The sequence below is a fragment of the Lolium rigidum genome, chromosome 2 (assembly GCF_022539505.1).
Source record: "Lolium rigidum isolate FL_2022 chromosome 2, APGP_CSIRO_Lrig_0.1, whole genome shotgun sequence".
Lineage (NCBI taxonomy): Eukaryota > Viridiplantae > Streptophyta > Magnoliopsida > Poales > Poaceae > Lolium > Lolium rigidum.
The window spans coordinates 72,362,255-72,387,713 of record NC_061509.1 but is presented as its reverse complement, the minus strand read 5'-3'; the positions used below and the strand labels follow the sequence as shown (position 1 = coordinate 72,387,713).

Below are 25,459 nucleotides of genomic sequence, written 5' to 3'. Positions count from 1 at the left end.
CTTGAGTTCAACTCATCGCTGCCGACGATAAACATGTCCGAGGGGCTGTTGTCTAATCTACGTCTGATTTAGTGAGCATTTGAGCTGGTGGGAATAGTGCCTATTGCCTTACTGTGAACTTTTGCGAAGCAAGTTTTGTCCATATTGCATTTACTGTAAAGTTGTAAACATTTCTGGAAGTTCGAACTAGAGAAGAAGAGCCTCCAGCTGGTACATCACAGCGAGTTTTGTGGGTGTGAAATTTTAGCTGGCCAACTGAAGATGAGGACTCGGCGATATGTCTGTCTTCAATCCAAGAAGCCATGCTGCATGTAATCCATCTGGCTTAAATCCTTCCAGTGCAACATCATTTCGACCAGATTATAAAAGGCAGCAAAAGCCTTGAAAAACGACTACATAGCAAGAGAACAAACTAAACATGTAAAGCTGTATGATATTTGAACAAATTCAGCCGTTAACGAGACCACTCCAGTCATAACTGTTATAATCAAGATGCACAATAAATGAAGAACGAAAAATAAAACACTGCAGGGGACACGAGATTTTAACGTGGAAAACCCTTGCAACACACAAGAGAAAAACCACGGGCGCCAGCCAGCAAAACTTCACTATTTCGGTGGTGTTTACAAACGCCGTGGGTGTACAATGATGCGACAAAACCCTAGCGGCGGCTTACAGGGAATATATATAGACGGTGGCAACGATCCCCCAAAGCCTACCGGCGACGGGCCTCGCTCCGCTCGTCAGAAGTTAGCCTCACCAACAAGACCACTCCACTATTTCGCGAATACATCTCGAGTAGCCTTTGTATATAAATGGAGCTCATGTAAATGTACAGACAGGGGATGCGCAAGGTACTGAAATCAACACTCAAATACTATATAGATAAGCTGCTTCTGAAGAGTACAGATAACGATCGACGTTGGTCGCTAAACTCAGCCATACTTTTGAGATCTAAAGTGATGACCATGTCTACAAGTTATACCATATTACAAAGTTTAGGCATATGAAAACCATTACTTCCCTACCTATAAGTACTTGTGCATAAGGAAGTCACTGTGCTTTCCGCTTTCAGTTACAGGAGGCTCTTGGGTCACTCCACGCTTCAAAGAATGTGCTGCCTACTGGCTGACGATGAAAGTAGTTCTAGACTTCTGATGGTGGATGGTTTCAGCGAGGTGTCCGGACCTCCAACGGTAGCATTGGAGATGTCGCGCTGGTGCTGGTCCCGCTTCTCAGTAGCTCAGACGCCGCTGACTTCAGCTCGAGCTGCTGTAGCTGATGGACGACATGAGACATCCTTGGACGCACCGAGGGGACATGCTGGGTGCAGGCGTAGACAAGGTCCACAACCTTCTGGATCACCCCTATCTCTGGCAAGTCGTTGATGAGCGGATCTAGTAGCTCTAGATGCCGGTGTGATTGGACTAGAGGCGTCGCCCATTCGAATATGGTTTGCCATCCAACAGATTCAACAGACTGTGCTGGCCGGCGGCCACTGATGATTTCTAGGAGCAGCACGCCAAAGCTGTAGACATCACTTTTTGTTGTCAGCTCATTCCTGTAAATGAACTCGGGAGCAAGGTATCCATATGTTGCAGCCTTGACAGTCCTCTCGTGCATTACTTCCCATGGCACAAACTTGGACAGGCCAACACCCATCAGATGGGAACCAAATTCCTCATCAAGAAGAACATTGCTTGCACGGATATCTCGGTGGACTACCTGGGGCTTCACCTTGTCATGCAAAAATCTGGATTGGAAATAGCACCAGTAAATATATGATCATTAATAATGGCACTATGGTAGTGATTAAAAATATAAGGCTCGGAAGGCAATGGCAACACAATCAAACCTCTCGAATTGGAAATAATGCAGCAATCTTATCTCAGAGTGCTTCAGTACAACATGAATAACATGTGATAATCAATATTGCTTGCAAGTTATTAAAGGCCGCAGGAAGCATTCTACTAGTCTGGAATTAATAAATACTTATGTCAGAAAAGCTGCAAGAACAAAACAGTGAAACCAGCCCTGACTTCTGCAATTATCGTAATTTATGACCTAACAAAAGCATAAGCTTGCCCAGTAGTTTCCATGCATAATAGCTCTTAAACATTTGTAGACGACTAGTGCCACTTAACGAGCAACCACAATTAGATTGGCACACCAAACAGACAATAGTATTATGAAAGAAGGAACTGGATTTTTAAAAATAGTTGCAGCTTAGACCATATGAGCTTGATACTTTTATCAATTATTACTTAAAAAATAATTGAGTCAAAATAACGTTTCCCGGAGAGGAGCAGATTATAAACTAAATATGTGTACATAAGCTAAGACAACTTACGCAATTCCCTGTGCAAGAGTTGTGGCAACTCTCATCCTCGTTACCCAATCAAGGCTCCGTCCTCCTCTCGGAATATGATGTAGCCACACATCCAATGGCCCATTCGCGACAAACTCATAGACAATAAAGCGATCGCCATGGTCATAGCAGCATCCTTTTACAGCCACTAGATTAGGGTGATAAAGCTTTGCGACTCTACTAATCTCAGAGTAGAAATCCTTTTTCCTTTGTAGGCTGGACCTCTTCAATCTCTTGATTGCCACTTTGGATCCATCAGGTAGGATCCCGCTGTAGGTTCCACCAGTCTTTGCATTTCCAGGAAGCCGGTTACCCTCACTGAAGTTCTTTGTGATCGATCGAAGCTCTTCACTTGTGAACACTTTCCAAAGCGGTGGCACCAATGCGGTACCTGAAGTAGCGGAAGCTTCACGCGATCTTTTCCTTTTCTTGCTCCGTCTAAAGACAAGTAGCCAGACCACAACAGCTAGAGTGGTCGAGAGAATCAAGCCACTGACAACGATGAGGACTATGAAATACTCCTTGTGGCAGTGATCGTGGTAGCACCTATCCTCTGATACAAAATAGCAGGTGTCAGACAGTTAGCGCAACCATATTAATTGAAAAACAAAGCACTCCAATACAGCCAAAAGAAGACTTGCCGTGATTGATCATGCAGATCAGCCCATGGGACTCGCCACACTTCTTCCCAGTAAGCGCCGCGTGCTTACTGGTCACCAAGGTGCACATATCGTCACCGGTGGCCAGACCGCACCGAGCACCGCTGCAGTTGGCATGGGACGGTACACCAGGAAATACGGTGTCGTTCCAAGAAGACGAGCCGTCGGACCATTTCCAGTCCGCGCCACCGCTGGTGTTGTGGTGACGCCCTCCAACCCAGCATCCCGAGGAGGAAGCTCCGCAGAGTGACTTCGCGAAATTCAGGTCCTGAGGTGACGACAGTGCGGCCAGGTGGGCACTGAAGTTGCGGCAGAGGGCTTCGGACCCGTCCCAGGAGAGGGAGGTTGAGATGTGCGTGAAGCATTTGGTATGGTCCGGAGCAATTCGCCAGCCGTCGGGGCATGGCGCTGCAGGAAATGGAAACAATCGATGTTAGTAACCTACCGGGCAACATGATTGGATAACATTTACATGTTAGTGTAACCTACTGGGAAACATGTTAGTAACCCAGCGTTGATGCGACTCAGCCCAATAGAGCACAGATGGCACCTTTGGCCACGCATTGGATCCGTGTGTGCAACCGTTTGGAAACGGTTAGTATTGCGGCTAGTAGCTTAAGACTAGGATATCATGTTGATGCAAAGGTGCTTAATGTTAGTATCTTTTTTTTAGATGGTTGATTCATGTATCGACCTTATGTGACCCGTGGGTTGTACTATTTTGTAATCAAATTTTAATAAAGAAATAAAATGGCCGTATGCATCAATCGATGCCGCAGATGCCGGGGCTTTCCCCATTTCGGTCTGATATCCTAATAACAAATATCTCTCTTTTTCTTATCAAGGTGTTTATTTACCTACTCATCTGCTCCAAAATGTGAGTGCATACAGGTTGTGGCTGGTTTGACACGCCTAGAATCTTGAGTGCAGGTTTTGTGCCAGATGCAGCACTAACATAAAAACATTAGGAAATTATACTAGTACTATCTCTGGGTGTTGCAGGCAGAAAGAGAGCACAGCGACACTAGATAGTTGGTCGACCGCTAGCTACGGCAAGACGAGCATAGCAAAGAGGGCCGGGAACAGAGCGTCACAGTTTTGTTGTATTCGTGCCGGTCGTGGCGAATCAAGCAAAACCGGAGCACCATGGCCGGTCGTGGTGAATCAAGCAAAGCAAAGCAGGACCACTGGCTACACCACGGCCAGAGCGCATCCATATCTATCTATCTAGAGCGAGCGCGGAGAGGGGAGAGAAGGCAGGCAGTAGGGATTGATACTCACAGGTTCGGGCCAGCGCCGGTGCGGAGAGTAGCAAGGAGGCGAGGGGGAAGATGACGAGAGCGAGGGCGAGGGCCATGGCCGCCGCCGTCCCTTGCTTTGCTCGGGTCCGGTCTGGAGGTCGTTTCTCACTACTGGCGTTTCTTTCTGTTCTCACTGGGATGGGATAGATGGGGAAAGAGTTGGGAAGAAGAAGGTCGGGCCCACCTCATTGACTACTCGCCATTACTTTTCTGCCTACCGCCCTCTGCCTCCTTCCAGTTTCTCGTGCTCTAGAATTTCCAAATATTTTTACTATGTGCAGTCATTCCTGTCTTTGCAAGCGCCAGCTATAATTTCGAATGACAAGGGTAATTGGCCTTGTCATTTAATTACATTAAAAAAATGATATAGTGCTATAAAAAAAACATGGCCCCTCTTCTTGTTGTACACCCCTAATTGCATAACCTGTTCTTGGATGAAATTTTGGACTTCTTGTTTAGGTAGAATTAGTCTAACTAATGTTCTACAGCTATTGGCCCGTCCATGGCAAATGCACATCATTTCGGCGAGATCGTTGAACAAAACTCAAGCCGAGAAAAGTTTTTGAAAAATACTACTCGAGCCAAGAAAAGTTTTTGAGAAATACTACTCCCTCTGTTTTACTACAGTGATGTGCAACCTGAAAAAATTACAGTGCTGTGCTTTACAATTCCCAAATATTTACTATGCAGCAATTCGTGTCTTCGCAAGAGCCAGCTATAATCAAATGACAAGGCCAATTCACGAAAGAAAGAAAAAAAACAAGTTAATCTTTTCACCTTAACTCATTTCGGCACAAGCCAGCTGCAGCCACGAACTAACAGTGTGTTCATGAGCTCATGACCGGAAGGGAAATCCGGTCCTGGGAAAGTAGGATCAGTCTATCATTTCCATGTTTGGGATCACATTGTCGAAAGCGCAAACGATGCAAAAAAAAAAAAAAAAAAAAAAAACCATGTGAAAAAGCAGTATGCACGCAAACGATGCAAAACACCAGGTGACTTCGGTGTGATAACCAAAGTACTGTAACAAAGAAATCCGTCACATGGCAGCAATTACCCTAAAAAGAGGTAGTGCTGAAGAACAACATGGCCCTTGTTCTTGCTGTACACCCCTAGTTGCATAACCTGTTCTTGGATGAAATTTTAGACTTCTTGTATAGGTAGAATTAGTGTAATGTTCTACAACTATTGGCCTGTCCATGGCAAATGAACATCATTTCGGCCTCCGTTCCATAATATAGGACGTTTTGGCAAACTAATTTAGTTTTCCAAAACGTTTAATACGAAGGAACAGAGGTAATACTACATGGCAAGAGGACTACGAAATGAATTAAAGCTGTATAATGTTGGAACAAAATCAATGATGAACAAAACCACTACAGTCATACTTGTGGGTAATTTTTAACAACTGTGTCCCGGGTGGAAACCAGTAAACGGTGCAAATTTGCCTCGATCAGTTCCATCTGTATACCTGACCACAAATATGGCGGTTACCTTCTGATTATGGGTGTTGTTTTGCAGCCACCATGTTGTTTGTACACTGTAAATGGTCAGACACGATGACCAGGAGTAATAGCCTACACATGGCTAGTGAAACAATCTAGCCATAATTCTTGTTTCTGAAAGAGGAGTGCTCCGTTCCCACACACCCTCCTCGCGGAGCGCAAGAAAATGAAGATCTATGGCGAAGTTCTAAGGCTTCAGAGGATACTGCGAAAAAGCTGATATGGTTCAGGTGCGCAGTCATGCTACAGGCTGATTTCCTTCGGTAGGCTGATTTCCAGGAAATACAAGCTGCCAATGCGGAACCACAAGTTAGGTATGTAGAGTAATGAATAGCCTGTGCTGCTTTCGAAATTAGTATGTGCTGTGAAGGCATATGACAGGTTCTGCATTTGAGTTATGGGACTATTGAATATGGCACTGGTGAATTCGATACTTGAAAATTTATGGTCACACTGATGTATTTTGCTGCTGATCAAATTTACTCAGGTCAATAATTTTGCAAGGGCGAAGGGGTCAATATGTTTAAGCGTATTGTCGTCATACAATATTCCAACTTTCATGCCATAATTTGCCCTATAAATGATAAAACTAACTTACAAATATTCCCTACATGATCTTAACTGACAACAACATATAACATTAATTTGGTATATGATATTATCCTAAATCATATCAACTAGATTATGAGATCTGAATTGCCAAACTGTGTACATTGAAATTAGTTATTTTTTCTAAATTTGTGGCATAAAGGTGCTTCAAAACTATACAGGCAAGTTTTCTACTGGCAAAACAAATCCAAATTAGTCACTATGGAAGCATCAACAAACCTTGCAGACATGACAGCCATGCCAACGAACACTGCTTTGACAGCTTGCTTCTGGCCAGCATAGTCAAATGCTAGAGGTAACAATTCATGCAAAGTGAGGAATGCCATAACACCACCAACTGCGTAAAAGAGAAGCAGAAAGTCAACAAAGTACTAGATATGAATATCTACTTTTAGCTCTACTAACAGACTAACCTGATGCCAGCAGGCCTTCAAGAATTTCAGGGTTTAAGTTGCTCGGAAAAAAGGCAGCTGCAGTAACCACGTTTACATGAGTACTCAATAGATATATATTAAAGAATAAACTTGCAGAAAAATGCTCACGAAGAATAGCATACCTACAAAAAACACTCCAAGTGGCTCAGCCAGACCAGAGAGTGTTGCATATTTAAATGCTTGCCATTTGCTTTGATATGAAAAAAAAAGAAAGGGAGGGGAAAAAAACAGATAGTATTATTGTTCACTGCCAGAAAAACAGTTCCAACAATTACAATAGGAAATGCTGAACTGTAAAGGAAATGTTAATTTGCCATTTTTTTAAGGTACAATCATTTCAAGCATGTTCGTGCTTTGCAATAATCTGGAATCCTAATCATTGTTCTTACACTTTTAAGACCGGACAAACAGGTGGAGGTCACATAGACAAGATAAGAGTGGTTCACCGTCTATTAGAAGTTCTCAAATTGTATGCCAAAATAATATATCTTAACAAGCATGGCTTCTATTTGTTTAACCTAATTATAAATTTTGGCTAGAGAAAATCAGAAAATCCATAGAATTTACATTTTGGACTAATTTTTCTGAAGGCTGACGTGAACAAAACAAACTCCATTCTATATTCATGTACCTTTTGGTAGCAAAGTAGAGTGGCAGAGCTACAGCAACCCCCTGAGACGGTAACAAAGCGGCAACTAGTTAGGATAGTGGATAAAAGAACAAGATAGGATAGTAAACTGCACAGAATCATCAATATTTAAGTCAGATTTTCAGTACTCTCAGATATATGTTTGTAGAACCATAGCTTCCCTAAATCTTTTCTCCTCAAAATGAAATTACTCCCTCCGGTTCATATTAATTGACTCTAATATGGATGTATCTAGACACATTTTAGTTCTAAATACATCTATATTGGAGTCAATTAATATGAATCGGAGGGAGTATTTAATTTTCCAGCAGTAAATGTTATTCAAAATAATAGATCTCACAAGCACAATTTGAAAATTTCTCCCTTGTATGTACTAATATTTTAGATGTCACCTAATTCTATTACACTCATTCAGCATCGAACTGAAATAGATGGATCAAAGGAATATGTTTAACAGAATTATAACGGAGCGGCCCATGAGCGCTCGCAGCGATGTAACTTGGGTGTTGTGGAGAACTAGCAAATATCAAAATTCTTGAAATTTAATGGCATATTAGCACTGGACCGAAGTTAAGAGTCATTGTGGCCGTTTTATCTTGTCATGAAATAGGGGTTTCCGTATTAAACTTGTACTTGGGAGTCCCTGGTGCATTATAACAGCAATAAATTAATGGCAGATGGATCTTATTGCAAAAAAACATGCAAGGGCTATCCAAAGTGGCAAGGATGCAACATACAACTTCAGATAAGAATTTTCAGGTTACTTAACCAGAAAGTTCGATAGGTTGATTTCTGTACCTCAGGTATGTTATGTAAAGCAATAGCAAAAGCCAAGTTAACTCCCACTCGAAGGCCCTGCATATTTTTCATAATATCAATATAATTAGCGCAAGCTAAATAATCAGACATGGTAAACTAGCTCTTGGAAAACTTAACAATCTAGACCCCAGTAATTTATCTATTACAACAAACACAAGGTGCAGTTCTAACCCCTCTTTAGCAAATCAATTATGCCACTATATTAACATGAATACACAAAGGGCATTACCTTCACAGATCCAAGAAATACAGCCATTCCCTCAGGGAAATTGTGCAAGCTGATTCCTGCAACTCACAAGTATAAAGTCAAATAATTGAAGCAGCACTTCACAGGATTATATTAAAAACCTCGAGTGGCATGAAATAGTTTAAATAACCATGTCTCCCAAAAGAAAGTTTAGCGAGTGCAGTCCTGATAAAACAAGGGAGCTTAATGATTCGGACACATTCTTAGTTTCTTACCAACAGCTGTGATGATACCACTGAATAAGACTTGTCGACGATGCTTTTTCATCATATCTTTGCCCGACCCATCATCATCAGTCTGTTTTCCACAAAAATGAACTAAATTATACTCAGCCGTCCTATTTTAGTAAGAACAAATGACGGATATAATTTTGTAACTATCCCTGAAGATTGTTCATTCCAACCTTTTTCTTGCTTGCATCAGTTGTTGGCACAAAGGTTGGCTCTGGAATAAACTTGACGATCAAACCGAAGAATAAAACTCCTGCAAAAAACTACAAAAAAAGAAGGTTGCAATTTGTTATCTGAGAGACATGGAAATTCCATGAGATGGATTCTAGAATTTCAAGCAAAATCTGACTCACCCAAAGGTTGGCCTTCAAGAAGCCTATAGAATTGAGAGCATTGTGTGCCAAGTCTAGAAACGAAATGCTCAACATAAGTCCAGCAGCAAATCCCTGTATACATTATAAGCAGTATATAGAGCACTAACCATTAGCAACTATCACTTACCATAAGACAGCGAAGTTACCCAATATCATAAAAGAAAAAAAAGTTGATTACCTGGAGGAGGCCGAGCCTCTTAAGGTCAGGGCTAGGATTCAAGATCACGAACAGCGCTCCTGAAAATCCAAATTTGGAGATTAGATTAAGTGAGCAGGAATGCACACAGAGGCCTTGCAGTATAGCAAGTATAAACATCAGAGCATTCAGGATCCAGCTTACAAGAAAAAAGAATTTAAACAACATCTTGAATTGTTTCGCAGTTGTGATTTGTTAACCATAACCAATCAAGTACAACGTGGAAGCGCATTAGCTAATTATATTAGGCTGACAAGCAAGACCAATCGTTACCACTTGAGCATCGTAAGAAGGAGAGGAAACCACACACACACAGTCTCCAAACTTGTGGGACCAACTCTGCCGCTCAGGTCAACCTTGAAAATTAGTCTTATAGGTCAATAGACTTGCTTCTCTAGGCATTCTGATAAGATCAATTGTCCTGCTTAGGGACCTCGCGGCACAATTTCCACTACTTAACAAATAGTCGCTAAATCTGTGGAATTAACTTTGCCACTCACGTCAACCTTGAAAAACTAGCCTGCTAGGTGATATGTCACTTAACAAATAGAATTATCCCCAAAAAAACAGCTACAGAAGAGTAAAATTAATTCAGGCGGGCTAAGGACTAAAAATGGAAGCAGTGGACACGCAAGACGGATCCCTAGGCTAGGCTACACACGGCAGGCACGGTGGCAGGCGAAGCCAAGCCAGCGAGCAACCGAGGAAGTGGAGGGCAGAATCTGTGGCGGGAGGGGAGGGCGCGTACCGAGGGAGGTGCTGAGGCCGCCGACGAAGGAGAGGGCGAGCGCCACCAGCACGTGCGACTCCATTTCCGCCGCGGCTCAGCGCTCCTCCTGCTAGGGTTTGCGGGGGAGCGAGGAGGAGAGCAGAGGCGAGGGAGATATGACGAATCGAATCAGGAACGAAAAGGGGAACGGTCAATCGAATTATCGAAAATTCCTCTTGATTTTTGTTTGTTTTTCCTTTAATTATTAATTTAATTCGAACTGGCAGCGTGCTGATGGACAGGCCACGTCCCACAGCACGACTGGCCCTGTGCGGCATGAATCATGATGCACAATGTGCCTTTCGTGATCATATTTTTTTGATTAAAAAAATATATTAATATTGTAAATAGTATATTAATATTGTAAATAGTATATCTAACGTTTGCAACAACCCAATAGCCTAACAAAAGTACGAATACACACAGCTAAAAATAAAAATTATAATTCTTCTATTTGACTACATGGAATTTTAACCCTTCCTAAATGTGTTGCTTTGTTACTTGGTGATCTGGAGGCAATTTACACAAAATAACCCTTTTTAAGAAGAATTTCACGAAATAACTCTCCGGCCAAACTATTTCACGCTTCTAACTCTTTCGCAAGAGCGTCACACCCTTCTGTGTGGCACCCTTCGCAAGGACGACACACATTCTGAGGGTTACATGCACGAAATAGTTTGGACAGCGGGTCATTTTGTACTTTTTTCTCTCAAAGGGTTATTTTGTGTAAATCGCCGACCTGGAGTGCTTGTAGCGTGGTGGGACAACTTCGGAAGGTGTCATAATTGAGGGGCGCCTCTCTTGGCAGTCGCAAGTGCCGGCCGTTTTACATCTCTGCTGGCGTAGGCCTCTATCTGTTGGTCGCCTTCTTAGTTATGTAGGTCGTTTTCCTTTTTATTATTTCTCCTGTTCTCTTTCTGGCTTGATGTCAGATATTGCTTTTCTTGGCTTCTTTCTTGTTATATATTTAACATGCAGTTCTCCTGCATGCTTCTCAAAAAAAAAATTGAGGGGCATCATTGTTTTGTCGGTATGTCGTTGGTCTCCTTTGTATCGTTTCCTTTCTTTTTTCTCGATTCGAACTGTTGTATGATGTGGTTGCTTTATTCATAAAACGGGATGAAAATCTATTTCGAGGAGAATTTTTACTAACTAAAGTCAAGAAATAGAAAGAATTCAAACATCTCAAAAAAAGGGAATTCGAACTGTAAACTTCTTCACAAATATAGAGCGAGAAACAATCCCAAATTCACGAATCAGCACGAACCGGAGAAATTGCAGGCTTGGAGCCAATGCTAGTTTCAAATCAAATAACAATTTATAGTGCCATTACACGGTTACAACTTACAAATGTGAAACGAATATACCAGACGAATCTCATCAGAACGAAAGAAGAAGAAAATGAAAGTTACATTACATATTTACCCATATAGTCATAGAACAATTAATTATTAATAACAATCGATAAATTAACCGACGCATTTCGTATCGCGTCGCGCCCGCGTCGGATATTCATGTCATCATGTGCAACTGCGCCTCCGCGCGGGAACGTGCGTGCTCCGCCCCGTCTCAGTGGAAGTAGTAGGCGACGAGGGAGAGGACGAGCGCGCCGGCGGCGGGCGCGCCGGCGAAGGCGCCGCTGGTGGCCGGGCCGGGCGCGCCGGCGGGGCCCTCGGAGGCCGCGACCAGGGATGCGGAGGCCGCCACGGCGACGAGCGCGGCGCAGGCGATCTTCTTCATCTCCATCTCTTCTTTCTTCTTCTTAGCTTCTTTCTCCTCCGACCGCTCTTCTTCTTCGACGACGACGACGAGCCTGCACACTGCACAGCTAATCGACGGTGATGATGATCGCTCGCGGAGGAGGGGGGGCGGGGAGGAGGAGACCGGCGATGCGCGGTTTATTCTGGTGGATCGGAGCAGGGAGGGGGGCTGGGAGGTCTCTCGATCGCTTGTGGTGAGGGCTCAGGGAGGGTGGCCAGATTTGTAGTGCGTGCGAACGGCCATGAGAGGAGCTCGGGTGGCCGTCGGTTGGGCTGGCGCTTGCCGAGATTAGCTGGTTTGGCCGGTTGGTCAGCAGCGCAGGGCCATGATTGGGCTTCGCTGGAACTGATGGCCGGCCATCATTGTGGCTGCCTGCTCATGATTCTTCAGCTCGGGCCAAGTTGAACACGAACCACTCCCTCCAATTCATATAGTGATTTTAGTTTAAGTTAGTTCAAATTTGAACTAAAACCATGACAGTGCTCCGTTTTATGGTTCTGAGGGGACTTATAATATTAATGAGTTGGCTAGATCAGATTGAGTGATAAATTGGGTTGTCCAAGGATTGTCTTGCATTTTCATTGCATAAAAAATACAATGAACTTCATCTTTTTCGTTTTGAAGAACTATTTTGCTGTCAGATTTCATAATCTCTAGAAAATAACTTTCATGAAAATTATGTTCAGATGCATTTGGTTATAGAGAACCTGATGGTACAGGCTCGGGCCTCATCACCTCACCACCTCCTTCATTTCTTGCCTCGCCCGTCAGACCCTTCCACGGTAATAACCGTAGCATGGAATGGGACATGAGTCATGGGCTCATGGCAACCCAAGCACTGATGCACTCCACCCAGACTCTGCCGAGGAAACTGCATCAATAGCAATTCATACACATCAAGTCTACAGGCTTCGTCCAAACAACCCAACACATGATCTTCAATGGCTCATATGCCAACAACCACAGGATAAACAACTACCAGGCCATACCCAGCCTGCCGGTAGACAGAGGGCTTCATTGATAGCAACAAGACACTGATATAGATCACATTCGAAAACACCAACACCCATTCAGTACTTATACACAAGACCAGTTTCTTCAAACAAAGCTACCAGAGTTGCAACACAAGCCCCTCGAATACACTCCCAGTTTTCCTCACAGTGTGGAATCCCAAAAGTAACCACCACATCAACCAGATGGCATCAACGGCTTGAAAGCATGTCAAGAGCAGCATCATTTGCGCCCTTTCGAGCGTTTCTTCTCCAGCCTCTGCCTAGCACGTTCAAACTCTTCCTCCGTGGGCTCTGAGCTGCTCGCCTTGGACGCCTTGGATCCCTTGGAATCGCACTTAGACATTATGGATGAGAGCAACGAGTCAAACCCCGCCTTCCTCTGCTCCCTGCGCTGTGTGATCGCCAGCATGAGATCGCTCTCCTGGCTTTTCTTTTTCCTGTGAAAGTTCAGGAGATAAATCATTAGTGACTACTAGTATGCATGTGATGGTGAATAATATCTTCAGATGATCGAACTGGAGTTCAGTGTTTTAGGAAGCCAAGGTGGGAGCTTACTTCACTCTCCTCTCTAATGGGTTTGTGGGTGGCTCAATCTCAGAGATCTTTTTAGCCCATTTCTCATACGCTTTGGTGGACTTGAGCTCACCTGCAAAAAGGAAGGAGATGGTAAGGTTATTATTGCGCACATAGAAGTTTCGAGGAGCAGGTTGACTCAAACAAGCATAAACTAAGCACTTTGCCAGCACCTCATTGTAGGAGGAAAATGGAAAAGGCAATCAATTATGGTAAGATTGTGGTGGCAACAGCATATGGTTATTTACCTTCAGCAATGGCCTGGTCAATTATATCTTTAAAGCGGTGGGAATCAAGCTTGGGCTCTGAGCAAATCATTGAACAGAAAAGTCTGCACAAAAGGAAAGCAGGTTAAAATAGAAAATCCTTTGAACAGAAAACCCAGTTGTTCAAGTACAATCTATCAAGTTTTGGAAGCATAAAAGCAAGATAAATTTACAACAATCACCTGTTCATTTTGCCCTTAAATTTCGTATAGAGGTCTTTCAAATCTTTTTTCTCGGAATCTGACCCTCTGTACTTTGCTTCAAAATCTTCAATATCAGCCTCCGTAACCTGTGAATAATTTAGGCAAAGCAAAACCAACATCACACATTGTACAACCAAATGGACAACCATACTTTCTCATTGACATGTAGTGAACACATACTTTTTTGAACACGGTTCTGAAGTACGCTTGGAGATTGTCTGCAGCTTCTCCAACCAGTGCCTAAGAGGAAAGATAAGATTTCAGAATCTTTCATAGAAACTGGAGGAAAGCAAAAGACAAAGATTAGGTGCTCACATCATCATCAGTAATGCCAGTCTCATCATACAATGCCCTTTTTTCCTCATCTCCAAGAATGGATATCACCTTCTGCAGCTGCTGAAATTTTTCGTTGGCTTCCTGACACCACGGAACACTCCAATTGTGAGTACTGGCACTTATTTACTCAACAACAAAGGTTTAAGAAGTTGAGGTCATTACCTCATCTCCAGGATTCTTATCAGGGTGAAGCCGCAAAGCCAACTTGTGGTATGCCTTCTTTATTTCCTGCTGCGTAGCTGTCCTCTCAACCCCTAAGATCTGCACAATGAAGAAAAAAAAGACATATCCAATGAAAAGAGGGAAGAGGAAAATGGAGCATAACAATTGTTTCTGCATGTCCTCTATAAAAATTCAGACTTAAGTCCCATTTTGATGTTGTTGCCATGGGCTGGCTTGAACACTTTCAGCTCATGTGCACATAGCACAATCAACTGACTACAGCTTTGCAGCAACAATGACGACATAAGAAAGCCTAGCATAGGTGGTTTAAGAGCTACAAAGAAATATAAAAACAACGGATGCAAGCATGTCGCAGCTATTTATCTTGTAACAGAGAGATTCAGAGATAGATGTTGATCTAACTAGACATGAACCACCAATCACAAACTTAGTGTACCTTAGAGGACAAAGGGCGCCTTAAATTGATCTATCGTATGCTCCTGAATCAACTACATATAGCCCAGCAGATCCTAACTAAGTACTCCCAAGCAAACATCTTCTCTTTGACAATCTGCCACAAAATTATTTGACTGTTCGACTCTAGAAACAGGGCAAAACAAAAGGCAGGCATCAAATGAATTTGCATATCTGACATGATAGTGCTGCTGAGAATGCCCAAACAGGATACAAATCAAATCAAGGGATGGCACCGAAGAGAGCCTGATAGCAGGAAACAAAAGATAACTCATTTGGCACTAGCATCATAAGTTCATAACGCGACGTGACCCTTAAATCACCTTATATGTATATTTCGGAGCTCAGATGTGCAATTATCTGTTTTGATGTTCAGGTAATTTGGGTCCACTAACTGTATAGTCTTGCAATTCTACTGTTTCACATGCAAAATTGTATAACAACGCAGCAGAGTGTGTGCAGGTTATACACACAAGCAACCAGATCAACAGATTCTATGATTTAGGGGGCTAGTCTTACTAATTCACTTGAGCTAAATCCCAGTTCGCGCAAGTTTAATCACAATCCCCAGATACTACACCTAGGTGATTGGCATGGAGATCCGGAAATAAAATCCTAACAAGAGAGCGCCTGACGAAACAACGGACAGCCTAAGAGGAAACTGCCACATCAAACACGGACGGCGCCCTTGCTCCTCATCCCCGAATCCGAGACCTTCGTACGCGATTCGATCAGACGCTACCAGCCGGATCCGTAGCACTAGGGTTTGGAGTGATGCTTTACCTCGTAGAGACTCTTGCTCTCCTCGGCGGCGGGACTGGCGGCGGCATCTTCCCCGCTCTCATCGTCGGAAACCCTAGACCTCCTCTTGCGGCCCATTTGGTGGAAGACGGTGGAAGTGGGGAAGTGGGGGAAGGAGCCTGACGATGGGATTCTTATAGAGGGCGTGGCGCGAGTGCGGGAAATTTTCCCGCGCGCCGGAAATTGGCGGACCAGCAGCAAGGTATCCTCCCTTTTCGAACAAAATTAAGCCAGCCCCATGGTGGAAAGAAACGGCCCAAATGTTGGGTTGTGGGGTTGAGCAAAGGGATGGAATCTGTCGCCAGGAATGAAAACAGTGCGGAATCTTTCCGTCAGTTACGCGGAAAAATAGAAATGGAAACATATAAACTGAAATGAAATCTTATCGTGAAAACTAAGAAGGGATGAAACATCCATTTTCACGTTTAATGTTTTAATTTAATTGATATATGCATAGAGCGATCCTACTTTTGTGCATTTTGCCTTTGAATTAAAGATCCTAAATAATATTCTCAAAAAAAATAAAGATCCTAAATAATGCACAAATATTGTGGGAGCTCTCCTATACGGAGTATAATCTAGAACACTGTTTTTTAGGGATCATCTTACCGTAACATCTTTTGATGCACACGCAGAAAAACCATGATCTTTTCCCCTCCTCCAAGGCGCTTGCGCGGGCATCTCCGGAGGCCCTAAAACCCTAGGAAAAGCTCCCCTTGATCTCCTCCCCTCGCCTATTGTCGGTGTCGGCAGTGGCGGTCCCGTCCGACCATCGAAGGCACCGGGTTGGGTGGCTGCGTCTAGATGGGCCATCCTCGCGCGAGGGAGGGACGTCACCCGGCCGGTGTGTGGTGGTCTCGGAGTGACACTGCACGAAGGGGCGGAGCGGCACAGCGAAGTGGCGAAGATCGGTAAGGACTGCAGCGGAGGTGTCGGTTCAGCGGTTGGTCGATTATCCACTCATGTGCGAGTAAATCCCCTTGGCGTGGGAGATTAGGAGATTTCTGAGGTGTGATGTGCCTATTACTATTTCATTCATTTCTGAAAGTTCTTGTTATTGTTACTTATGATTAACACGTGTTGTCTAGCAACTTCGCGGCCTCCTAGTGACAGTGGAGATATCAAAGAGAAGTGAACACAACTCGAGGAGAACAAGAAACCATTAATCGTAATGTGTTGGTCTGGTCTCTCGGCCTTAATAGTTATGTCGGCTATTGTTGATAGCATTAGATAATTGGACAATAGTGTCTATTGATCCCGGCATAGAGGAGATAGATGACTGAAGGGGTGCTCGACTATTTGTATCCTAATATGTAAGGAATGCTTTGATAACCCATGGTAAGTCTACTGATGAAATAAATAAATAAATAAATAAAGCACAAGCATTAACCTTGTTTAACAATATGAAGAAGAAGAAGATGGAATTCGCCTAGCTTTGCAACATTTCAAGTTCCAACAAAAAAATGGCAAGGAGGTCTACATGAATATTTAGAATGACACGATAGAGCTCCACCACGGCCACCTCCGCGACCATTGTAGCGATTGTTGTCGCGCCTCCTCTGGCCGTTGCGCTAGTCGCGGATATTCTTGAGTTTGAAGCAGTCCTCGGTGTTGTGATAGACGCAGTAGGGACGGCTGTCCTTGCTCACGTCGTCGTCGTCGTCCGCATGATGGTGCTTCTGCTCGGGCTCCGCCGCGAGGACAACCTTCGTCTTGCGCTTGGAGTCATTGTTCTTGCTCTTGGAGGGCAGGACGGCGGGGCTCGCGTCGGGGTCATTGTGGATGAACAGGTGATTGGAAATCCAAGTGCAGAGTGTTGTAGCAAGCGTCTTTTCCCCATAAGGGTGACTCAAGGGTTTATATCGAACTCTTGGGAAATTGGCTTAGAAGCTGAATTCTTCCTCTCCTCTTCCATCAACCTGCAAAATAAAGTTATTTCCTTGTGTCCCCAACTCCACCATGTGATGGGATACATGATATGCATATATCAATAAATCTTACACATAATAGGTTCCAATCTCATATATCAATATCATAGAATAAGGATCCACCACATAAGAATTACATATATGGCCATAATCATGTTGGCAACTCATATGGTACTAGATCTATGAAGAATAAGAGAGAAATAGATCAAGCTACTGCCACAAACCCATAGTCCAGAGGTGGACTACTCCCTCTTCGTCATGGTGACGATGGTGGAGACGTTGGAGAAGGTGGAGATTTCTCTGGCGGCGGCTCCGGCGGAGTTTTCCCCTCTAATCTTTGATGGTTCTGGCTCTGTTTTGGTGTTTACGTGTTTCTGCAACGCTTTCCTCGAGGAATCCTCGGGAAGTCTTTTATATAGGGTTTTTTAGGTCAAACGAAGTCTGTGGGCGAAATAATCAAGCGAATCAGATGATCGAGGAGCGATTGGGGATACAATGCAAGAACTTTATTTTGCAGATTGCTAGAGGAGGAGAGGAAGAATTTGGTTTCTAAACCAAATCCCTGAGATTTCGATATAAACCCTCAAGTCCCTTGTGGGGAAAAGACGTGCGGTGACCTAGCATACCACTGTATGTTGTAGTATACAAGTCGTTGATATGATACTTATGAAGGGACTTCTTCACAAATATCACATCCCTCATAGCGGTACAATAGAAACATTGCAGGTGACGTGGGCATTACCCTTCGGGTAACTGACATTGCCCTATCCTGTGCGGTCCAACTGGAGGCCCATGAAGATACCTTATGGCAAGGTGGGCCACTAGGACGGTGCAGGAGAAGATCTCTTGAAGAACAAGGCAAGAGGGAAGTCGAACAAGGAAAGTTTAGAGCTAAGCCTTTTGTAAACCTAGTCGTACCCGGACATATCTCTTGAGACCTGGCCTCCTATCTAAAGGCCAAGAGAGGGGCTGTCGAGGGATAGAATCAAACATAGCAACTTTAGCCACCGGAAGTCTAGAGCTAGGACGTCGTAGCACTTAGCCTCTCGACGAGAACATAGCCGAAACCTTCGGCACCCCATTGTAACCCAATATTCTCATAATTAAGATCAGACCCTAAGCCCCAATCGGAGGGCATTGCCGAGGAGTACCCTCGACAATTGGCGCCATCTGTGGGAAGCCTGTCGGCACAAGGCATGTCATCGGCAGTCCCAGTCATGTCTGCAGCGTTTGTGCTCAAGTCGCCAACACCGTTAGATCCAAAAGATTCAGTCCGTTGCGGGTCCTTCAAGTTCGTACCACACACCGAGCTGTCGCGCTTGATCTCTGCAGAATCGTGCGGCAACATGGATACTACCTTCGGTGGTGTCCACTTCATCATTGACTCCGGAGGGTTTCTTCGCCTCCCTAGGTCAAACGCATCAAGCCCAAGGACTTCGGTTCCAGAAGGTATCACTCCAGCAGCAACCTCGGCAGTCCCATCCAGGAGCATGCAAGAGGGCAGCCGAGGCAGCTTCGACATCATGGGGGAGCAAAGGAAGAGACGAAGGGACTCGCGTCATGAAGAAGAAGAGCGAATCACAGCTCATCCCCAACAGTACGAGCGAGGATGCCACAACATACAATCGAACAAGGGCCGCTCTCGCGCACCTTATTTATCGGCCACGGAGCAACTCGAGGCACCGTGTTATCTGCACTCCTATATTGCTCCAAAGGATGGTCGTGAAAAATCTAGCCATTTGCTAAGGAATTGTCGGCAGTTCCTCGAAATTCGGCAGTTCTGCGACGACCTCAGGGCCGAAGCCATGGCAAGAGTTCATACGATGGAAAGAAGAGCAGGATCCTACAGTTATCCGCCAGAACCATACGTACCAGAGCCGTACATGCCAGCAGGAAGAGAAAAGTACGTACCAACCGAGGTGTTTCCAGAACCGCGCGGGCAGGTCAGCATGATCCATAAAACCAGTTTTTCAAAGAGAGAAATCAAGAAGTTTTCACGAGAAGTGAAATATGCGGAAGTTGCCATGGTCGATACGCCCGAATTCATCGACTGGTCAGATCAGAGCATCTCCTTCAGTAAGGCGGATCACCCGAAGGCCGTCCCAAGGCCTGGTCACGCAGCACTTGTCCTTGAAGCACAGATCGGAGGATACAATATGAGCAAAGTGTTCATGGATGGAGGAAGTGGTTTGAATTTGTTATTTGCCAGCACTATGAGAGCAATGGGACTAACAGTCGTCTTGCTAAGAGAGTCCGACACAGGATTCCACGATATCATATCGACTCGACCCGCTTATTCCCTTGGCAAAATATCATTGGATGTAGTTTTCGGCACGCCTAGCAACTTCAGAAAGGAGAAAATCGAGTTCGAAGTAGTTGACTGGGAATCTCAGTATCACGCCATCCTCGGCAGGCCTGCGTTTGCCAAATTTATGGTTGTACCCCATTACGCGTACTTGAAACTGAAGATGCCAGGAAATAATGGGACAGCGATAACTGATACGTCTCCAACGTATCGATAATTTCTTGTGTTCCATGCCACATTATTGATGTTATCTACATGTTTTATGCACACTTTATGTCATATTCGTGCATTTTCTGGAACTAACCTATTAACAAGATGCCGAAGTGCCGCTTGTTGTTTTCTCGCTGTTTTTGGTTTCAGAAATCCTAGTAAAGAAATATTCTCGGAATTGGACGAAATAAAAGCCCGGAGGCCTATTTTCTCACGAAGCTTCCGGAAGACCGAAGACGAGACGAAGAGGGGCCACGAGGGGCCACACCCTAGGCGGCGCGGCCCCCCCCCTTGGCCGCGCGGCCCTATGGTGTGGGGCCCTCGTGCCGCCTCTTGACCTACCCTTCCGCCTACTTAAAGCCTCCGTGACGAAACCCCCGCACCGAGAGCCACGATACGGAAAACCTTACCGAGACGCCGTCGCCGCCGATCCCATCTCGGGGATCCCGGAGATCGCCTCCGGCACCCTGCCGGAGAGGGGAATCATCTCCCGGAGGACTCTACACCGCCATGGTCGCCTCCGGAGTGATGAGTGAGTAGTCTACCCCCGGACTATGGGTCCATAGCAGTAGCTAGATGGTTGTCTTCTCCCCATTGTGCTATCATTGTCGGATCTTGTGAGCTGCCTATCATGATCAAGATCATCTATATGTAATTCTATATGTTGCGTTTGTTGGGATCCGATGAATAGAGAATACTTGTTATGTTGATTATCAAAGTTATGCTTAAGTGTTGTTTATGATCTTGCATGCTCTCCGTTATTAGTAGATGCTCCGGCCAAGTAGATGCTTTTAACTCCAAGAGGGAGTACTTATGCTCGATAGTGGGTTCATGCCCGCATTGACACCGGGACGATGTGACGAAAGTTCTAAGGTTGTGTTGTGCTTGTTGCCACTAGGGATAAAACATTGATGCTATGTCTAAGGATGTAGTTGTTGATTACATTACGCACCATACTTAATGCAATTGTCCGTTGCTTTGCAACTTAATACCGGAGGGGTTCGGATGATAACCTGAAGGTGGACTTTTTAGGCATAGATGCGGTTGGATGGCGGTCTATGTACTTTGTCGTAATGCCCAATTAAATCTCACTATACTCATCATAATATGTATGTGCATTGTCATGCTCTCTTTATTTGTCAATTGCCCAATCGTAATTTGTTCACCCAACATGCTCGTTCGTCTTATGGGAGAGACACCTCTAGTGAACTGTGGACCCCGGTCCAATTCTCTTTCTTGAAATACAATCTCATCGCAATACTTGTTTCTACTTGTTTTCTCTGCAAACAATCATCTTCCACACAATACGGTTAATCCTTTGTTACAGCAAGCCGGTGAGATTGACAACCTCACTCGTTTCGTTGGGGCAAAGTACTTTGGTTGTGTTTTGCGGGTTCCACGTTGGCGCCGGAATCCCCGGTGTTGCGCCGCACTACATCTCGCCGCCATCAACCTTCAACGTGCTTCTTGGCTCCTCCCGGTTCGATAAACCTTGGTTTCTTTCTGAGGGAAAACTTGCTGCTGTGCGCATCATACCTTCCTCTTGGGGTTGCCCAACGAACGTGTGAAATACACGCCATCAAGCTCTTTTTCTGGCGCCGTTGCCGGGGAACTGAAGAAAAGTTACACCACAAGAGATCTCTAACTCCCACGTCAACTTTGCGCCAGCAACTCTTTTTCTGGCGCCGTTGCCGGGGAGATCAAGACACGCTGCAAGGGGAGTCTCCACTTCTCAATCTCTTTACTTTGTTTTTGTCTTGCTTTATTTTATTTACTACTTTGTTTGCTGCACTAAATCAAAATACAAAAAAAAATTAGTTGCTAGTTTTACTTTATTTGCTATCTTGTTTGCTATATCAAAAACACAAAAAAAATTAGTTACTAGCATTTACTTTACTTATTTCATCATGTTTCCTTTTAATTTTACCACAAAGAACATACCGGTAGGACGTGGGTCTATAGTTGGGAGAAATAATATAGAAGAATTCTTCAACCATGTTAGTACCATTGAGAATTTTGAAGATAGACACTTGATAGACCTTGCGCCTACTTATGAAATTGTTCGCTGCGCATTTAGTTCGTTTGTTGGAAACCAAATTTGTTAATCTTAATCCTATAATCCAACACATGTTTTTCACACTTGGTGATATGGAAGAAGGGGAAAAGAAAGATTTTGTTTTAGAAACCCTTCTTAGAGAATTTGGTGGTCTAGCAAGAGAAGCTAGAAAGGTCTTTGCTAAATTTAATATGCTTGGTTCTCCTACTAACTTTGTTAGTCTCCTTGAAAAGATGGATATGGATAGAATAAGATACACTAATAATATTGATGATTGTGGGGAAATCAAAGCACCAATACCATGCAAGCTCCTAGCTATGAATGATGCACTAGAAAATAATTATGCTTGGCTTGTTCCTGAAAATTTGTTTGATGAGAGTAGCACGCCTAAGACTAATGAAAAGGGAGATGCTAAAACTTATGTATCTAATATAATATGCCTGGTTGAGAAGAGCCCACACCCCGCTGTAGAAGTACCACCCTTCGATAATACTTGATACACACTTTCCGCGCCTAGGCTGAAAGGCGTTAAAGAAAAGCGCTTATGGGAGACAACCCATGTTTTTTACCTACAGTACTTTGTTTTTATTTTGTGTCTTGGAAGTTGTTTACTACTGTAGCAACCTCTCCTTATCTTAGTTTTGAGTTTTGTTGTGCCAAGTTAAGCCGTTGATAGAAAAGTAAGTACTAGATTTGGATTACTGCGCAATTCCAGATTTCTTTGCTGTCACGAATCTGGGTCTATCTCCCTGTAGGTAGCTCAGAAAATTACGCCAATTTACGAGCATGATCCTCAGATATGTACGCAACTTTCATTCAATTTGAGCATTTTCGTTTGAGCAAGTCTGGTGCCATTTTAAAATTCGTCAATACGAACTGTTCTGTTTTGACAGATTCTGCCTTTTATTTCGCATTGCCTCTTTCGCTATGTTGGATGAATTTCTTTGATCCACTAATGTCCAGTAGCATTATGCAATGTCCAGAAGTGTTAAGAATGATTGTGTCACCTCTGAATATGTCAATTTATATTGTGCACTAACCCTCTAATGAGTTGTTTCGAGTTTGGTGTGGAGGAAGTTTTCAAGGGTCAAGAGAGGAGTATGATGCAACATGATCAAGGAGAGTGAAAGCTCTAAGCTTGGGGATGCAACCCGTGGTTCACCCCTGCATATATCAAGAAGACTCAAGCGTCTAAGCTTGGGGATGCCCAAGGCATCCCCTTCTTCATCAACAAATTATCGAGTTCCTCCCCTGAAACTACATTTTTATTCGGCCACATCTTATGTGCTTTTTCTTGGAGCGTCGGTTTGTTTTTGTTTTTGTTTTGTTTGAATAAAATGGATCCTAGCATTCACTTTATGGGAGAGATACACACTCCGCTGTAGCATTTGGACAAATATGTCCTTGGTTTCTACTCATAGTATTCATGGCGAAGTTTCTCCTTCGTTAAATTGTTATATGGTTGGAATTGGAAAATGATACATGTAGTAATTGCTAAAAATGTCTTGGGTAATGTGATACTTGGCAATTGTTGTGCTCGTGTTTAAGCTCTTGCATCATATGCTTTGCACCCATTAATGAAGAAATACATAGAGCATGCTAAAATTTGGTTTGCATATTTGGTTTCTCTAAGGTCTAGATAATTTCTAGTATTGAGTTTGAACAACAAGGAAGACGGTGTAGAGTCTTATAATGTTTTCAATATGTCTTTTATGTGAGTTTTGCTGCACCGGTTCATCCTTGTGTTTGTTTCAAATAAGCCTTGCTAGCCTAAACCTTGTATCGAGAGGGAATACTTCTCATGCATCCAAAATACTTGAGCCAACCACTATGCCATTTGTGTCCACCATACCTACCTATACTACATGGTATTTTCCCGCCATTCCAAAGTAAATTGCTTGAGTGCTACCTTTAAAATTCCATCATTCACCTTTGCAATATATAGCTCATGGGACAAATAGCTTAAAAACTATTGTGGTATTGAATATGTAATTATGCACTTTATCTCTTATTAAGTTGCTTGTTGTGCGATAACCATGTTTATCGGGGAACGCCATCAACTCATTGTTGAATTTCATGTGAGTTGCTATGCATGTTCGTCTTGTCCGAAGTAAGGGCGATCTACACTCGAGTTGAATGGTTTGAGCATGCATATTGTGAGAGAAGAGCATTGGGCCGCTAACTAAAGCCATGATCCATGGTGGAAGTTTCAGTTTTGGACAAACATCCTCAAATCTCTAATGAGAAAAGAATTAATTGTTGTCAAATGCTTAAAGCATTAAAAGAGGAGTCCATTATCCGTTGTCTATGTTGTCCCGGTATGGATGTCTAAGTTGAGAATAATCAAAAGCGAGAAATCCAAATGCGAGCTTTCTCCTTAGACCTTTGTACGAGGCGGCATAGAGGTACCCCTTTGTGAAACTTGGTTAAAGCATATGTATTGCGGTGATAATCCAGGTAGTCCAAGCTAATTAGGACAAGGTGCGAGCACTATTAGTACACTATGCATGAGGCTTGCAACTTATAAGATATAATTTACATGATGCATATGCTTTATTACTACCGTTGACAAAATTGTTTCATGTTTTCAAAATCAAAGCTCTAGCACAAATATAGCAATCGATGCTTTTCCTCTATGAGGACCATTCTTTTACTTTCAATGTTGAGTCAGTTCACCTATTTCTATCCACCTCAAGAAGCAAACACTTGTGTGAACTGTGCATTGATTCCTACATACTTGCTTATTGCACTTATTATATTACTCTATGTTGACAATATCCATGAGATATACATGTTACAAGTTGAAAGCAACCGCTGAAACTTAATCTTCTTTTGTGTTGCTTCAATACCTTTACTTTGAATTATTGCTTTACGAGTTAACTCTTATGCAAGACTTATTGATGCTTGTCTTGAAGTGCTATTCATGAAAAGTCTTTGCTTTATGATTCACTTGTTTACTCATGTCATACACATTGTTTTGATCGCTGCATTCTTTACATATGCTTTACAAATAGTATGATCAAGATTATGATGGCATGTCACTCCGGAAATTATCTTTATTATCGTTTTACCTCGCTCGGGACGAGCGGAACTAAGCTTGGGGATGCCGATACGTCTCCAACGTATCGATAATTTCTTGTGTTCCATGCCACATTATTGATGTTATCTACATGTTTTATGCACACTTTATGTCATATTCGTGCATTTTCCG

The 25,459-nt window shown here is 43.5% G+C and overlaps 3 protein-coding genes across 3 annotated transcripts; all 3 read right to left on the bottom strand.

The window, feature by feature from the left end:
* Positions 1–779: 779 nt before the first annotated feature.
* LOC124686703 (C-type lectin receptor-like tyrosine-protein kinase At1g52310) lies at positions 780–4,384 on the bottom strand. The gene is made up of 4 exons (XM_047220605.1): positions 4,309–4,384; positions 3,010–3,435; positions 2,351–2,921; positions 780–1,753 (listed from the first exon to the last, which is right to left on the bottom strand). Exons 1-4 carry the CDS (start codon positions 4,382–4,384, stop codon positions 1,171–1,173), a joined length of 1,656 nt encoding a protein of 551 aa, XP_047076561.1. The 3' UTR covers positions 780–1,170.
* A 1,263-nt stretch (positions 4,385–5,647) lies between these two features.
* Positions 5,648–10,262, bottom strand: LOC124691931 (zinc transporter ZTP29-like). Its single transcript, XM_047225219.1, has 12 exons — positions 10,140–10,262; positions 9,374–9,432; positions 9,175–9,267; positions 8,995–9,084; positions 8,807–8,888; positions 8,574–8,629; positions 8,324–8,380; positions 7,508–7,548; positions 6,999–7,066; positions 6,856–6,912; positions 6,662–6,779; positions 5,648–6,122 (listed from the first exon to the last, which is right to left on the bottom strand). The coding sequence occupies exons 1-12, from the start codon at positions 10,201–10,203 to the stop codon at positions 6,077–6,079; spliced, it is 831 nt and encodes a 276-aa protein (XP_047081175.1). The 5' UTR covers positions 10,204–10,262; the 3' UTR covers positions 5,648–6,076.
* A 2,539-nt stretch (positions 10,263–12,801) lies between these two features.
* On the bottom strand, positions 12,802–16,064 carry LOC124691930 (chaperone protein dnaJ 6-like). Its single transcript, XM_047225218.1, has 8 exons — positions 15,732–16,064; positions 14,475–14,573; positions 14,292–14,393; positions 14,157–14,216; positions 13,956–14,062; positions 13,756–13,838; positions 13,490–13,580; positions 12,802–13,371 (listed from the first exon to the last, which is right to left on the bottom strand). Exons 1-8 carry the CDS (start codon positions 15,825–15,827, stop codon positions 13,155–13,157), a joined length of 855 nt encoding a protein of 284 aa, XP_047081174.1. The 5' UTR covers positions 15,828–16,064; the 3' UTR covers positions 12,802–13,154.
* Between the last annotated feature and the right edge of the window lie 9,395 nt (positions 16,065–25,459).

Coding starts and splice junctions, on each gene's coding strand:
- LOC124686703 (XM_047220605.1), bottom strand. CDS start 4,384: ATGGCCCTCGCCCTCGCTCTCGTCATCTTCCCCCTCGCCTCCTTGCTA. Junction 2,922..3,009: donor GATCTGCATGATCAATCACG/GCAAGTCTTCTT, acceptor ATTTTGTATCAG/AGGATAGGTGCTACCACGAT. Junction 1,754..2,350: donor ACTCTTGCACAGGGAATTGC/GTAAGTTGTCTT, acceptor TTTCCAATCCAG/ATTTTTGCATGACAAGGTGA.
- LOC124691931 (XM_047225219.1), bottom strand. CDS start 10,203: ATGGAGTCGCACGTGCTGGTGGCGCTCGCCCTCTCCTTCGTCGGCGGC. Junction 7,067..7,507: donor CTCTACTTTGCTACCAAAAG/GTACATGAATAT, acceptor TTCATATCAAAG/CAAATGGCAAGCATTTAAAT. Junction 6,780..6,855: donor TGAAGGCCTGCTGGCATCAG/GTTAGTCTGTTA, acceptor TCTTTTACGCAG/TTGGTGGTGTTATGGCATTC.
- LOC124691930 (XM_047225218.1), bottom strand. CDS start 15,827: ATGGGCCGCAAGAGGAGGTCTAGGGTTTCCGACGATGAGAGCGGGGAA. Junction 14,394..14,474: donor ATAAGAATCCTGGAGATGAG/GTAATGACCTCA, acceptor CCGTGGTGTCAG/GAAGCCAACGAAAAATTTCA. Junction 13,581..13,755: donor TGACCAGGCCATTGCTGAAG/GTAAATAACCAT, acceptor TCCTTTTTGCAG/GTGAGCTCAAGTCCACCAAA.